The sequence below is a fragment of the Adelges cooleyi genome, unplaced genomic scaffold, assembly GCF_023614345.1.
Source record: "Adelges cooleyi isolate 19-005CV unplaced genomic scaffold, UGA_ACOO_1.1 ACOO_flye_CR_arks_rails_tigmint_CR_PRNA_9, whole genome shotgun sequence".
NCBI classification, from domain to species: Eukaryota; Metazoa; Arthropoda; class Insecta; order Hemiptera; family Adelgidae; genus Adelges; species Adelges cooleyi.
The window spans coordinates 14864169-14879012 of record NW_026096579.1 but is presented as its reverse complement, the minus strand read 5'-3'; the positions used below and the strand labels follow the sequence as shown (position 1 = coordinate 14879012).

The following is a 14844-nucleotide window of genomic DNA, read 5'->3' as shown; positions in this document are numbered from 1 at the left end:
AGCAGGGGGGAGGTGGGAGGGCTTATCCTTCTATGAAAAATGTTAAATGCATAGATATATATAATAAACTATAGATTGCTAACTGTACATGCCACCAATAGAGAAGATTGAAGCAGCCACTTTCCACCATTTCGGTGGGAATTAGAACCTTATCACGCGAGAATAATATATGTTTATAACAATTACATATATATATATAATATTGATATATCTATATATAGGTATATATTATATGCATTGATAACACACATAAATCCCACCAGAATGGCGGACCGTCGGCTTCAATTCTTATTGCTAGTTAGCAATCTAGTTTATTATATATATCTGTGGTTAAATGAATCATTCACTAATCACTATTCAGTGTCATTATTTAGATTTTGAATTTCGGTCATATTTCATGAAAAATCTTAAATTTAACCTATCATCCTCCTCATTCCTCGAAAAATTATGCTGAATGTGACCACTGACCATCGACTCAACCATTTAATTTAATTTAAAAAATGAATTATTTACAAACTTTTCGTTAGATCCTTTTACGAATATCAGCTCGCGGTTTTGTATAACGAATAACATAATACAAGTATTTAATAATTTTAGTTCTATATTGTTAAAACTTAGTGGCTAAGGCTTAACCTTGATTTTGTCAGTATTATATTATATTCATATAATATTTTTGAATATTTTATGCAACTTGTTGAGTTTATCCAGCTAACAGCTGACAAGTGGCAACCACTTACCAGAATTTGTAAGTAGTTGAATTGTTATTGGTTGATGATTGGACCACTGCTGCAGCCTGTGGTCTGTGGATAATATCTGAAAACTGATAGCTAACTGTTAAGTGTTAACCAGTACATTTGAATTTTGAATATTATTTGTCTTCAAACCATTTTCAAACTTCAATGCTCGAGCGTTTTTCTCAATTTGAAATTAAGTATTAATATAAACGAATTCGATAAAAGAGATATAACAGGATACAGAGGAAACAACTAAACTTCTCGGATATAGAATTGAACGTAATAGTATTATATTCAAAGGTTTGAAAAATGTCTTCAAAAAAAAAAACTAAAACTCGTTTAAAACCAAATCCAATGTTTGAAAAATGGATTTCCGAATGGATGGCTGAAGCAACAGAGAAAAATTTAGAAGTCCGTCATGGTTATCGTAGAGTGAGTAGAAATAGGTTAAAAAATAAATTTGGATGTCTAAATATGACAACACTTCTTGAAAACCTGCCTATTTTTAATTTTTAACTTAAATATTTGTTTTATAATATATAGGTAGCTTAATTCTATATTTATAGTATTATCTACATAAATAATTAATTTTTCAAATATTATTAGGCATTACAAGCATTGCAAAAATATCCTTTGCCTTTACAAAGTGGTAAAGAATGTTTGATTTTAAAATTTTTTGGGAAAAAATTATGTGATAAAATTGATAAAAGGCTTGAACAATATAAAAATTCTTTAAACATTGGTAAGATACAAAAATTAAATTTCTTATTGTCTTAATGTATTTTTAATTGTACCAATCTTTCAATCAATTATTGCAGAAAGAGAAGTTGAAGATAATATGCTTCAACAACTGGCAATCCAAAATGTTCCATCAAAATCAACAACAGTGATTCCAATTGACATACCTAACCCAATAAATTCTACAGGCTCTAATAAGGTGTTATCAAACGCTTTCTTATTATTGTATATTAAAAGCTTATATTATTTGAAATATTTAATGGCTCCTTAAATAAATTCACGCAACGCATAGATTGAATACCTTTACTCTAAACACACTTTAACTAATTTATAGCTTATGGCTAATTATAAAATTCTGTTTAGCTTAATGAATTAAATCCAGTAGTAGCAGATAAAATAGTCATTTGGCCAAATGAATTTTCTGTCATACTTCTCATTGATACAGGAGAAACATCAAGTTTAAGGTATTTATTAATACACTAGTTTAATCTGCATTTATAAGCAATGTATATTTTTTCGTCAACTTATAGAAATTATGCGCTATACAATTTTAAAGGTTTTATTATAATATAGTGTTTTTGTGTTTAGATATTCAGTCTTTATACTCAAGTTTTTACATCAATAATTGTTTACTTACGGTATATTAAAATACTATAAGTTTACCATTTTCGTATCTTAAAAACATATTTAATTTTCAACTTTAAAATACCTACCTTCAACCCACTAATCTACCAAGAACTAAGAACATGTCAATAACACTTTTTTTAAGATGAATTAAAACAATATTTTATTTGATTTGGTTCTTGAAACTTATATTAGAATAGTACTAGAATCTAAAAATAAATCTAGTGCTTACCTAGGTGTATAAAATTGTTTTAAAATCCTTTGTCTAACTTTTTTTATTAAAAAAAAAATAAAAACGAACAAAATATTACCTTTTGTGGGATTTCTACTGATATTTAATATTTTTTTCCATCTAAAACTCCACATAAAATAATTCTCTGATGTAATTACTTAAATTTTAGTGATAATAATCCAAACAGACCTGTGATTGCATAGTCCCTTGAGCAAGTTATTATTTATATTTGTTTTGAATTTACAGACCAAAAAAACAAGTGCTTGTACATTTTGTTACAGAAAAACTGATATGAGCAAAGTTACAGCTCAACTTTTATCTTTAAATATAACTTTTGAAATGAGACGATTAAGTATTGGAGATTTCGCTTGGGTATGTCGTGACTGTCACAATAATGAACTAATGTTACCATATATAATTGAACGTAAGCGACTTGATGACTTATCAAGTAGTATTCAAGATGGGCGTTTCCACGAGCAAAAAGTAGACTGTTTTAAATCAGATTTATTTAAAATAAACCTTATGTTAATTCAATTATCCATGTAGTTTAGATTAAAACAATGTGGTATCAAAAATAAAATATATTTACTAGAAATGGGCAAAAAATATCATGGTTTGCCCTTGGCAAATTTATTACAAGGAATAGCAAATACAGAGGTCGTAGATGAGTTTACGATAATCAAAACTGAAAATCATTTGGAATCTATTAGTTACATAGCGAGTTTAACTAGTTTATTGACTGATATGTATTCAGTAATATTATTTTGTTTGGTTATAGTTAAATTGTATTGTTTAGACAGTATACAGTATTTAAAATGTTTACAGAACAAATTGTTAACTACCTGTATGGATGATCATCCCGATTCTGGTTATGGAAGTACAGCAGACGCTGTGACACTCATATCATTTAAAACATTCAATAAATGTTCATCAAAAAGTAAGGTAATTATCGTAGTATACATTTTAAACATATAGAAGTTAATATATCTATTAAAATTGAACAAAATAGAAAATGATTTTAAATTGTTTAAAAGTGTTCTATTTTTACCAGGCGATTCTTTTAACGTCCTACACCAGTTTTCAACTAAAATTATTGGAATTTGTAGTTTTTCTTTTTCAAAAAGAAAAACTACAAAATTGCAATTATTTTAAGAGTAAACTAGTGAGGGATTTAAAAATATCGAAGAAGTGTTAAATTAATCTATTTTTGAAATTGCCTACAGAATATGACTGTACGGGATATGTTCATTCGGCATTTATTACAAATACGAGGATTATCTGTGAAAAAGGCTTTTGCAATCGTTGAGCACTACCCGACTCCTATTTCACTCATAAGAGCTTTTAGAAGTTCCCGTAACCCACTTTTGCTAGCTAATATTACATATGGTGTACCGAGCAAAATGGTTGGTCAAATTATTAGCAAGACTTTATTTCAATTATATTCGAATGATGGTAATATTCTAATGTGACGACTTGTTGTTTATTACTCAAATTTGTAAAGTTTATTATTATTATATTGTATCATTCTATCATTCATTATTATTTTTGTAAAATAAAAATGTTTTTTTTTAAAAATATTTTATTGTAATTAGTGTCTTATTTTCTGAGTTCCGTTGACGACATTTAGTGATGTTTTTAAAAATGTATTTTCCCGTTCCTCTCTCTCTTTTTCGTACATAATATAATATTAAGTGTGTGATATGGAATGCCGCCAAACTGTGTGAAATATCTTCCCACACCGAACTAATGTTTCTATTTTTACACCGTCCAGTTGACTACAGCCAGTCAGTCTGTTTTCTTTGGTTTTTAACAAAATTGTATTCCAGTTATGAAATAAACACTATTATTGTGTTGTATACCATACAACTATCGCGTTAATATTGTCGCCAACGACGGTCGTCTTAAATTAGTTTTAAGTCGATTAATAAATAAATGTCCGGTAATCCTCCACAAAGGACTACGTTTCGACCACCGTGGGTTAAAGATGTCAAAGATGCAGCTACGGGTCAGGCTCCGGCTAACCCTGTACCGTGGAGAAACCGAGATAAGATGACCACAAATGTAACTAACCAACCAAATGCGGTAAGTGATTAATTGCGAACCTCGTTATAAAATATGAAATATAATGCTAAATGTGGATTTTTTTTGGCGCAAATCAGATTGACGAAATGAAACATTTCAAGTTGCGAAAAGTCACACCGAACGATGGAAAAAAAGTCACAGAAATCAAAATTGTGCCAAGAGTGAGATTTATCGTTATACAAATATATATAATTATATATATCACAAAAAGTGGCCTAACACGTTTTCCCTCGTCATTTCCTAGTTTATTATTAAAATACATATAACTAAACGATATGAAAATCTGAAATTAGCGATGGGATATTCATTTCATCTCTTCCCGTGTCGTATGTAATATATCGAAGAAAAAGTAACTGAATTCTTAAGTTAATTTTCATTCTGTAACAAGAAATCGATGATTGTTTTTGCGTAAAGTAAGTTTTTTTTTTTGTAATCGTTAGTTGCAAAAATTCAACGTCGGTTTAATTTGTATACGATTTCATTTCGAGCAAAACGGTTAAAAAAAGACAATCAGATTAATTATAGCGTTAGAAGATAGATAAATGATCGTTAACCCTGAGCTGAACACTAGCATCTGACCTACATAATATTATTATAGTTTGGATCTATTCGCAAATGACGAGTGTGTGTAACATCATTATAATGTTGGGTCATGTTCAGTTTGATTTGTCGGTCGGCAAAAGGATGTGTTTTTACAATCGGATTCAAACTCTGTAATATCAGGTTAACAAATTATTGAGTAGGTATTATGTTAAGTTTTACCATAAAAAGTACAAATTGGGTGTTTGTATAATCAAATTATTACTAACAACGTTTGGTCAATAGTTTTTCTGTGCTATCTTGTCAAGGATTGTAAAAAAAATTATTTTTCTACGTTAAATTGTGTAATTGTACGTATTGTGTGTTTTGAAAATGTCATGCTCGACGCAGTGACAAAATAGCTGTATTTAATAAATATTTTTTGAGACGAGTCGGTAATTCGCGATAATAATATTATTTATCTCGTGTAACGTAATACGCCTGAAGAGTAATACGTATCGGCGAATAAGACTATTTTTGTAAATATGTAACGAGTATCGACTACGGACTAACGTCAAACGGGTGTGTGTAATTTTGTTAATTTTTACGTTTAGATTGAATCTCAAGGTCCGTTACAAGTTAAGAAGTCCGTGCCAGTAGCAGAGACACCGGCAAAACCAACGATGACATCAAAAGCACCACCACCCACTTCCAATGTACCGCGACCACCTCCAGCCGCACCTCCTATACCACCCCCGCCGCCATGTGCTCCAGCTGGACCACCGCCGCCTCCACCAATGGCAAGCATGAATGGACCACTTATCGGTAAGACTTATAGGTATATAATGTTTTATGTTGGTATTACACGGTAGGTACTATGTATACCTACATTGCATATATACATAGGTAGTAGGTAGGTAACCAGGGTAGAGAATGTATAGATAAATTTAACTAGGTACGTCATATACATAGATATAGTCTATGAGGTATCTAAAGGTTATCTATTGACTATTAGATAAAAAATATTATATTATTATCTAAATAAATAAGTTTTAAATAAATTTGATTGGGTTCAAAATGTGAATATCAATAATAAATATTATTTACATGTTTATATTCAAAATATAATAATAATTACTACTAATCATTGAAAACAATTATAAGATAGTATAAATATGTAAAATAGCTTATATTTTTTAACAATACTACTTTTTCATAGCTTTGTTATTATTATAAGTTTTAAAGTTATAAAGTTAAAGAAAAAAGTCTACTTGGTATTTTAATATTTTTATATAAGATCTTTTTCTTAGAACATTTAGCTACGGTTCAGGGCTGAGAAGGTATTGTTTTTTAATTTGTTTTTGTGACTGGGTCAAAAATTCAAAATTTCACCTCTTCCCCCTTCAAATTGAGAAAAAACACTCAACAAATGTATATACTATTACTTACGTACATATATTACACTTAATTTTTCGGCGCTTTATAACTTTTTGTTAAAAAATAATCAAATTAGACTGATGGTAGTTCCAGAGTGAGGCTATAACATATCTACATAATTTTTTCGAAACTTAATTTATTAAGGAAAAACTATCAAACTTTAACCGTAGTAAATTTCTAGTTTGCTAAGTATGAGGGCAACAGTCAACATGTATCTGAAAACAATTTTTTTTGTTGATTACAATATATGAGTAATAACAGCAAAAAATTACTGTAGATAGACAATCAACTCTAATCGTATCCACCCTAATACTAATTCAGAAAACCTATGACCTCCCTGATCCCAATAGACTTCGTCCCCACTCCACTGTTCTGTTTTTTTTTATAAAATCAATTTTATACATTTCTATTATAAATAAAGTAAAAATTATTGTATCACTTTCAGTTAAAATAATGGTTTCTGTGAACCTGTAACCCCCTCCGTGCCCCTGATATGCTCCGACCCCAAGCCTGTACTAGCTTTTTATTTATGAACCATCAACGTCTCTAGCGCCTGTATAAAACTTTTGTGATTTCTTTTACATAAAACAATTTTTCGTTTCCTTAACACAAAACTGTGGGTAACATAATCATTTTTACCTAGGATCTACAGTAATTTTATTTGTATGTACTTACGTAGGCAGAGGCTTAAGTTTTAAATTTAAGGAAATATCGAAGTACTTAAAAAGTGTGCAATAAAAGTATAATGGTCTGTATAACATTGTCTGTATGTAAAGAATTTTCACAAAGTAATATTGACTTTAACAAAAATATTGTACTTCTTAGAATAACAGATTTTAAAAATCGGATCCGTGATCAATTTTTTTTCGCTATGCACTCAAAAGTTGTATTTTTTTTTTGTCAAACATATTATATCTATTGCCACATTATAACTATAATATTATTTGTATACGAGAATCGCATATTATTTATCATTTTACATTCAATTTGTACCTAAAAGAGAAATACAATTATTTTTTTCAAATTTCTCTAATAAAATGTGATTTATTAAAACGTTAATAGAGACCACAAAATAACTGTTTGTTAATAATTGAGTTCAATGACTTTCTAATGATTTGACATTTGGGAAAACATTGAAACTTTTTTTAGTTATCAAACTTATTTCATTACAAGAAGCTATATTTATAACTCAAAATAATATTACAAGTTCCCGGACTCTGCGGTAATTAGGTATTTATAAAAATCGAATTTAACTATATAAAAACTATATTATGCAACCGTTAAGAATGAAGAATTATAATCACACATCTTTAAAAATACAACAAAGATATTCTTGCTGTTATTTTCGTATTATAATTGTTTGGAAAGGAAGCGTTAATTCTTTTCAGCTGGGTTCTTCTCTTTGTACATATTCATATGACAACTATAAATCAATAATGGAAAATATTCCGAATTCGTTGATTTACATCCAAGATTGTGAAATGTCAGTTAGTTCTACAGAGCAACGTAATGCCGATAACTATTTAATCCCAATGATTACCTATGTGTCAATGTAACACAAATATAGTGTTGGAAATGTTCCAATCGAAAAGTTTAATTAGATTCGTTAGTAAGTCCGATGAATGAGTCGTTACTTTTATGCCATTTTCGTATGTATAAATACATAAAGCGTACCTGTGCTGTTGTTGTCTTTTTGTTAATGAAGTGTTCGTTTTAATTACTAGTAAAAAAGCCACCGACTCCGGATAAAATGAAGAAGATAGAATCTCTTCGCAGCCGACCGAGAAGACGACCGGATTGGTCGGATATGATGAAAGAAGTGGAAAGTGGCAGGAAACTAAAACATGTCGAGTGCAATGACCGCAGTGCTCCGATTTTACCTAGTGACAAATCTAAAGATAAGGTAATTTCATTAAAATACCATATGATGTCATATGAGTGTGTATTGATGAAATACACTCAATTGTTGTTCATTCCAAAAAAAAAAAAATAATTACTTATTTTCAGTTTATGTACGAATCTGAAACGAAAGCCGAATCTACAGACCACCATCAACTTTTGAAAGACATTCAGGGTGGTGTTAAACTGCGAAAAGTTGCAACAAATGATAGAAGCAAGCCAAATATTGAAGGTATGCTTTACCTTGGTCAATTTTTTTTAGTTCCAGATATAACGTTGATGGACATAATATTTAGTTGGTCCCTCGGCCAATAGGTGATACGACAATTTGAGTAATTTAGTTTTGTTTTTTTTTTTAATTTTTATACCCAGTGAACATTCTCAGTAAAATCTCATACTAAATTTTAATCAGCGTTGAATCCTGAATTTGTTGATCACGCGAGTTTGACCTTTTTTAAAATAGTTTTATTAATTCGACGACTTAATATTTTAGGACTTAGAAAATTTAGAAGACAAGCGACTATCGAGGAAAAAATTCAAAAGTCGGTGTCGATGGCGGACGTTGTAGCTGCTGCTGCAGAACCTGATGAACTTGACGATATCGACAAAGTACGCGAATTATAGAATAAAGTCATTATTATTATATTATTTAATTGTAGTAAATGCTATCGATCGTTTTCTATAATAATACTTTCTACAGGTTAGAGACGATCTACAGTCGGCCAAACAAATGCTTGCGTTGGAATTGCGCAGTAAAGAAGCGCTAGAACGGGAAAACAAAAGACTTTTAGCCAGAGTATCGAATCTACAAGAAGAACTTCAAGACAAAGACAAAGACAAATCGAATGGCCACGAGCCCTCGAGGTCTGAAAAAGACCAGCAGGTACGATTGTTTATTGATTTCATAATTGCGTTTGACAAAAAAACGTCCTTTTTAATGCTATTCGACAATTTTTTTTTAGCTAATGAACAAGTTGAAAGAAGAAGCGGCAGAGGCCGACCGTATCGTCAAAGACATGGAACAAAAGTATCACGTGACCGCCGAAGAGTTGGATAGCACCCGCAGAAAACTGGAAAGCGCATGGTTGAGAAACCAACAGTTGGAATTGGAATTGAAAGCGGCTCTGTCGGGCCGCGTGACGTCTCAACAAACGGTACCCCGTCAGATGTCTATGAAAAGACTGTCCGTGGCGCCGTCTGTTGATCATTTGTCCGAAGAGGACGAGGACGAGGACGACGACGACGACGATAGTTCAGAAGACGGTTCGAGCGACGGGTCCCAAGAAATGGACGACGCCAGAAGGACGGCCAGGGAACTGAAGCTGTTGGAGGTCAAAGTGAAATCGCTTAGCGACAAACAAACTTCGGCGCTCAAAGAACGCAAAATGCTCAAACAGGAATTGGCCAAGAGACAGCGGGAGCTCAAAGCCGAAAAGAAAAAGTACAAGGTGTTGCAAAAGGAAGTCGACAAGATGGCGAAATTGATGAGAGAAACCGGCGAAGAGGACGAGGACGAGGATGAAGAAGCCGAAGAACAGGAGGAAGAAGAATCAGAGGAGGTAATGGAAGGATTATTCTCTTTAACTTTTTACAATTTTTTTCTTCTTCATTTAACGAATTATTTTTTTAACTATCTTTTCAATCCCGCCATTTTTTATATTCGTTTTCTACGGTTTGTACCCTTAATAACAAAATCTCAATCAGTTTCAGCGAAACAAGTTCTATAAAATCGTTATTATGAGATAGTAATTTTTATTTATGATATTTTTTCTGTTGTTAATGTACGGTAATCGTTTACAGGAGACCGAAACCGAAAGCGAGGAGAGTGACGATGAACCCAAAAGCGAAGGAGAAGCTCCAGCCACGGCCACGGCTGATGAGAAAAAAGATAACTTAAACCGCAGATCGAAGTACTACGAAGGAAGGTTGACTTCGTTGAAAAAAGGCAATTATTTGCTGAAGGCTAATGTTGAACGGCTCCAGGACGACGTCAACAAACAAAAAGAAATGTCTTTAGTTTTACAAGAAGATTTGAATTCAGTATTGGCTGAACTGGGATGACCGCAAGCAAATACGTTCACATACTTCGCCCTTTTTTTTTTGTTTTTATACGAATTTGTTAAACGGGAAAGTGATACGCGTTAATATTAATAATTATATTTGTTATAATAATATGATAAATAAATGTTATTTATTGTTTTAACTACAACCGATCGAGTTTTCCATTGGTGACTATTGGCTTTATATTTACCTAACAATTGATACGTTACAAATATATGCCGAAATTAATTCGCGTTACCATAATTTGATAATTTGTTTTTAACATTACCTTAGACATATTATACGTGACGGATGTATCGTAAAACATGTTCGCGTTATGAAATAGTAACCTAATCTAATAATATTGCTACAAATTCGAAATAAATAAATATTTCTTATGTTATGCTTGAAATTTATTTAGTTTTAACTTGTAATTATGTTAAAAGATATATAACTCGACAAAACAAATAATTGATTGAATAAAATCAATGATATGATTGAAAGTGTTGACTGTCAAGAAAGCATGTTGTGTATGTTTACTGAAAATCTTTTGAATTTGATAGGGTTGTGATAGTAGGACATAATATAAAGTAGAGCAGTGGAAGCTGAAAGCTCTAAGTGTACCAAGAAAAACATTTTCTAGGGAGAGCAAAGAAATGTTAAATTAATTATCTTGGTGACTTATCCAAGCTGGACTAGTTAATACTATGATACTTAACGATGAGATGTATTATACAAATGAAAACTAAATAAAGAGTAAATTAAAAAAAAAACTATTTAAGACATTGTAGTGTAGTTTTTCTTTATAACATATTTTATGCTACGTACAGCTGTGGGGAAAACGATACCTAGTATTGTCAATATTTCATTAGTCAATTGCAATTCAAAGATTTAAAACTATTTACTTGGTTTTTACTTTGATTTTTTTATAATAATACATTCTCTGTCAGACACATTATATACATATAATTAGTATATCATATTTATTACTATTAAGGATTATTAATTATTGTAGTAGATTTGTTTTATCAGTACTTATATTAGAGTGATTGCACATAGGACATAGCGTTGTCTAGCTTTTTTACAATGTTACAAATAGGTTTTTCATTTGGTCAATTCTCATTTACCCCGTTTACTCGTTTGTTATGTTTACGACCTACTTATATTCTCAAGCCATTTATCTCTAACGCCGTTCGGTGTCTGAACTTTCATCTACGAATAGTACATAATATAATCAGTTAACAGCAAAACTTTGTTCGTAATCGGCGGCTGTACTTATACGGTTTTAACGCCTACGAACGAGTTTGCGAGCTTTTCGCGTCTTAGCCGTGCACCAAGGAGTCAACAGTAAGAAGTCAAGTGCGCGTATAACGCCTCCACCGCACCGCCGCCCCATAGCGCGCGCACACACATACACCATACCCGGCGTCATGGAGAGTCGAGGGACACGACGCTGTGGCTTGTTTTTATTGCTGGGAGCACTTGACAAACCACTTTCCCACAGTGTAAACAACGTTGTATGCTTGTGTGTGTGTGTACGCAGCACTACATTCTACAACAGCGGCCTCCGAAAACAATATACCAATATACCAACCAACACCGTGATGCAGGGTGCCGCAAATGCTGCGGGACGGTGCGGCGCGCCAGAGAGGAGTCGGTTCTTTCTGTCCCGGGGGAGACGGCGTTCCTGAGCAGCGCCAGATGCCGCGGCCGTATATAACGTTATATATATGCAATAACAGCTACCGATAAATGTATAGATCTGTCCCGTGCACACACCATGTCGCGGGACCCGAAAAGTTAACGCCGCAATACTTTAATAATGATACGATTTCGTATGTTACAGCGTGTATGAACCGTGAGAAGATGAGCAGACCGCGGTCGCGTGCATACAATGACTCGCGCGTCCCGCCAATCTGAGTCGTTCGGAAAAAAAAAAGTGTAAACGACACCGCGGAGATTTGGTACCGTCACTTTTAATATAGTGTAAAAAACGCATTATAATATTTTTAATAGAAATCACCGTGTGACCCGGCAGTTTATTTTTTTCCATGTACGCTATTATATAATACATTTGTTTTTTATCCAGGAGACCGTGCGTATGCCGCACGCAAAAGCTTTACGCGGAACGTTACCTGCGAGGGCGTGTAATAACGTTTGTCGCACTTGTTTGCCCCTTCCACGTCGCGACGCCTTAAGCGAATTTTCCCGCTTAAAGTTTTTAATTAATGTTTGCCGGGACACCGCGCCGCCGTTGCTGTATACACTTTTAAACGTCAGATATGCTCGCATATCGTGTAATTTATGGACGTTGGAGATTGAACAGAATCATCCGCCGCCCGGTCGTTTATAACACGACAAAACAACACCAAAATGAATTTGCCGCCATAGCCGCCTCCTCCTTCTCCTCGGTCCTCCTACTCTGCTTGGCGCTTCCAACTCAGTGTTCTCTACACCCTCTTCCCGCGCTCGCCGGTAGAAGAAGGTCCGTGTTGCTCTTACCGAAACAAAGATAAACCTATCCCCGTGTTTACGTAAGTAATTATTATCAAAAACGTCTAAGACGACGGAGGCGAGAAGTTTTGCTTTCTTAGCGCGCGAGAGGCGTGTTTAATTTGTCTTACACGTATACATACGCAATACAAATTATTGTACTACACAAACTTCTAACTCTTGGGTACACATGTACATAATATTTATATTTATTATATGCGTTTGTAATATTACTCGACAAGCCGTTGTCATAATATCGGCGGCACCGTCGGCGCGTACTTAGCACACACATAAAATGTGTGAATATTTCTCAAAGAATAGATAAAACTATTTCTTTTTGTTTTTACATCCAACGAATGGAGTTGTTTTAGTCGGTTAACAACAATGCTGCTAAGTCCTCTGACACAATTCAGAAATGACGTTGATAATTACTCTAAGAGCTTGCTCATAATTCATATACCTATATAGTTCCAGTTTAGAGTAGTAGCGCAATTAGGACGGGACGAATAACATGATCAACAACCTAGGCGGCAAAAGATTAAAAGCGAAATTCCATAGAAGCAGTGACTTGTTTGATTAACAAAAACACCGTAGACATCCCCTTAAAATACGCCACATAAGATTGAAAAGCCCTCAATTGTCGAAAAATCTCTTAAAGATATCAGGTTTTTTTTTAAGTTTCAACCCGAATTCTCCATTATACTTGGAGAAAACTAATTTCAACTTCTCTAGCGATATTATTTAAATAAAATCACGTTTCTATCAACTGAAAACGATAAAATAGCCAATATTTGGTTCTTTATTTCTAGCCGTTTTAAGGTCTAGAAATCGGCCTATAACACAAGTTGATGTTAAACGCCTTAAGGTGACCTAAACCAGTAAAATATAAACAATTTATACAATTTAAGTGATGATTGTGTTTATGAGGTGCAAACTCGAAGAGGGGTGGGGGATACGATTATTTTACCCCGAAGAACGATGAATACATCTAAATGCACCACTGTCGTTGATTTAAATCCGTGTTAAATGGTGCGTTTGACCTTTGTTTTGCACCGCACGCTTTTCCATTAATTCACCAACGCCAGAGTCCGCTGCGGTTGCTGTTAATTAAACTCCATTACTTTGTAGTCGGGAAGAATAAAGTCACTCTACAACAATTTACTCGGTTGTGGATTATAGTTTCTGCGAATGCTTAATTACCCGATATTGTATTAGTAAATAACAATGTATCTTATGTAAGTTTTGTATTGTAAATAAACTGTAGCAGTATTGATGTGCGCCGGCTATTGAAACATAGTATAATAATATCAATTACCATAAAAGGGTCCCCTGCATTGTGGTGTGCCGTACATTGATGGATAAACGAAAAAGCGTTATTATTATTATTGTTGTCGCGCTAAAAGACGTGACAGATGTGGCGGTCTCGGACTGAACGCTACCACCACCTCCATTTCCACTATGTACCAACTATATAATATTTGTATAGTAGCCTGCCAGAGGCACTTTTGTCGATAATAAATTCACCAGAATGCCTGCTTTTCTTTCATTGGTCATCCTATCGGGAAAGCCTGCGATATATGTTCAATTGGCGTGTAGTTAAATGGCTATGTACATATACTTTTGTACATAGGCGCAATTAAAAAAAAAAAAAACTGAGGTGAGCTGAGCTCTGAATTTTCCAGGCAAGTTTTATGTTGTAAAACAATTAAATATTTAACACTTTAGTTTATTAACATTTTAATTTTATAATAAAAAAGAATACAAATTAATACAATATTACATTTTACAGGTATTTTACGCAAGAGTTATTATACGCCTATCTTGTTTTGCAAATATGTCTACAACTTTGTTTATGTTAATTAAAATTTTCGTATATTTTTCTATACATATATAATATTGACAAATCTATAAGTCTATCCTGCCCCATTGAAACCCTAAGCCAAGTCTTTATTTATTTTAAAGCAGAAAACGAACGTTCACAAGACGGGAAGATTGTCGAGAGCCACATGAAATTGATAAATACTATTATCAATTCTGCAAAACCTT

General features: G+C 33.0%; 2 protein-coding genes across 6 annotated transcripts; both read left to right on the top strand.

Moving 5' to 3' along the window:
• Positions 1–237: 237 nt before the first annotated feature.
• LOC126846426 (crossover junction endonuclease MUS81) lies at positions 238–3905 on the top strand. Its single transcript, XM_050585807.1, has 8 exons — positions 238–1166; positions 1341–1476; positions 1553–1671; positions 1836–1936; positions 2610–2811; positions 2875–3081; positions 3154–3270; positions 3552–3905. The coding sequence occupies exons 1-8, from the start codon at positions 1044–1046 to the stop codon at positions 3795–3797; spliced, it is 1251 nt and encodes a 416-aa protein (XP_050441764.1). The 5' UTR covers positions 238–1043; the 3' UTR covers positions 3798–3905.
• A 196-nt stretch (positions 3906–4101) lies between these two features.
• Positions 4102–10670, top strand: LOC126846836 (DNA ligase 1). Of its 5 annotated transcripts, XM_050586645.1 has the most exons (9): positions 4102–4410; positions 4488–4571; positions 5544–5754; positions 8091–8269; positions 8374–8497; positions 8759–8874; positions 8966–9148; positions 9228–9824; positions 10066–10670. In XM_050586645.1, exons 1-9 carry the CDS (start codon positions 4261–4263, stop codon positions 10324–10326), a joined length of 1905 nt encoding a protein of 634 aa, XP_050442602.1. In that variant the 5' UTR covers positions 4102–4260; the 3' UTR covers positions 10327–10670. The 5 variants fall into 5 exon arrangements, with proteins under 5 accessions (XP_050442602.1, XP_050442607.1, XP_050442604.1 ...); XM_050586650.1 differs by lacking the exons at positions 4102–4410; positions 4488–4571 and adding an exon at positions 4806–4823; XM_050586647.1 differs by lacking the exons at positions 4102–4410; positions 4488–4571 and adding an exon at positions 4886–5133.
• The last annotated feature ends 4174 nt before the right edge of the window (positions 10671–14844 follow it).

Excerpts from the sequence above, each read along its gene's own strand:
- LOC126846426 (XM_050585807.1), top strand. The coding sequence starts at position 1,044 with ATGTCTTCAAAAAAAAAAACTAAAACTCGTTTAAAACCAAATCCAATG. Across the intron at positions 1,167-1,340 it reads TCCGTCATGGTTATCGTAGA|GCATTACAAGCATTGCAAAA; the intron begins GTGAGTAGAAAT and ends AAATATTATTAG. Across the intron at positions 3,082-3,153 it reads TATTGACTGATATGTATTCA|AACAAATTGTTAACTACCTG; the intron begins GTAATATTATTT and ends AAATGTTTACAG.
- LOC126846836 (XM_050586645.1), top strand. The coding sequence starts at position 4,261 with ATGTCCGGTAATCCTCCACAAAGGACTACGTTTCGACCACCGTGGGTT. Across the intron at positions 8,270-8,373 it reads GTGACAAATCTAAAGATAAG|TTTATGTACGAATCTGAAAC; the intron begins GTAATTTCATTA and ends ACTTATTTTCAG. Across the intron at positions 9,825-10,065 it reads AGGAAGAAGAATCAGAGGAG|GAGACCGAAACCGAAAGCGA; the intron begins GTAATGGAAGGA and ends AATCGTTTACAG.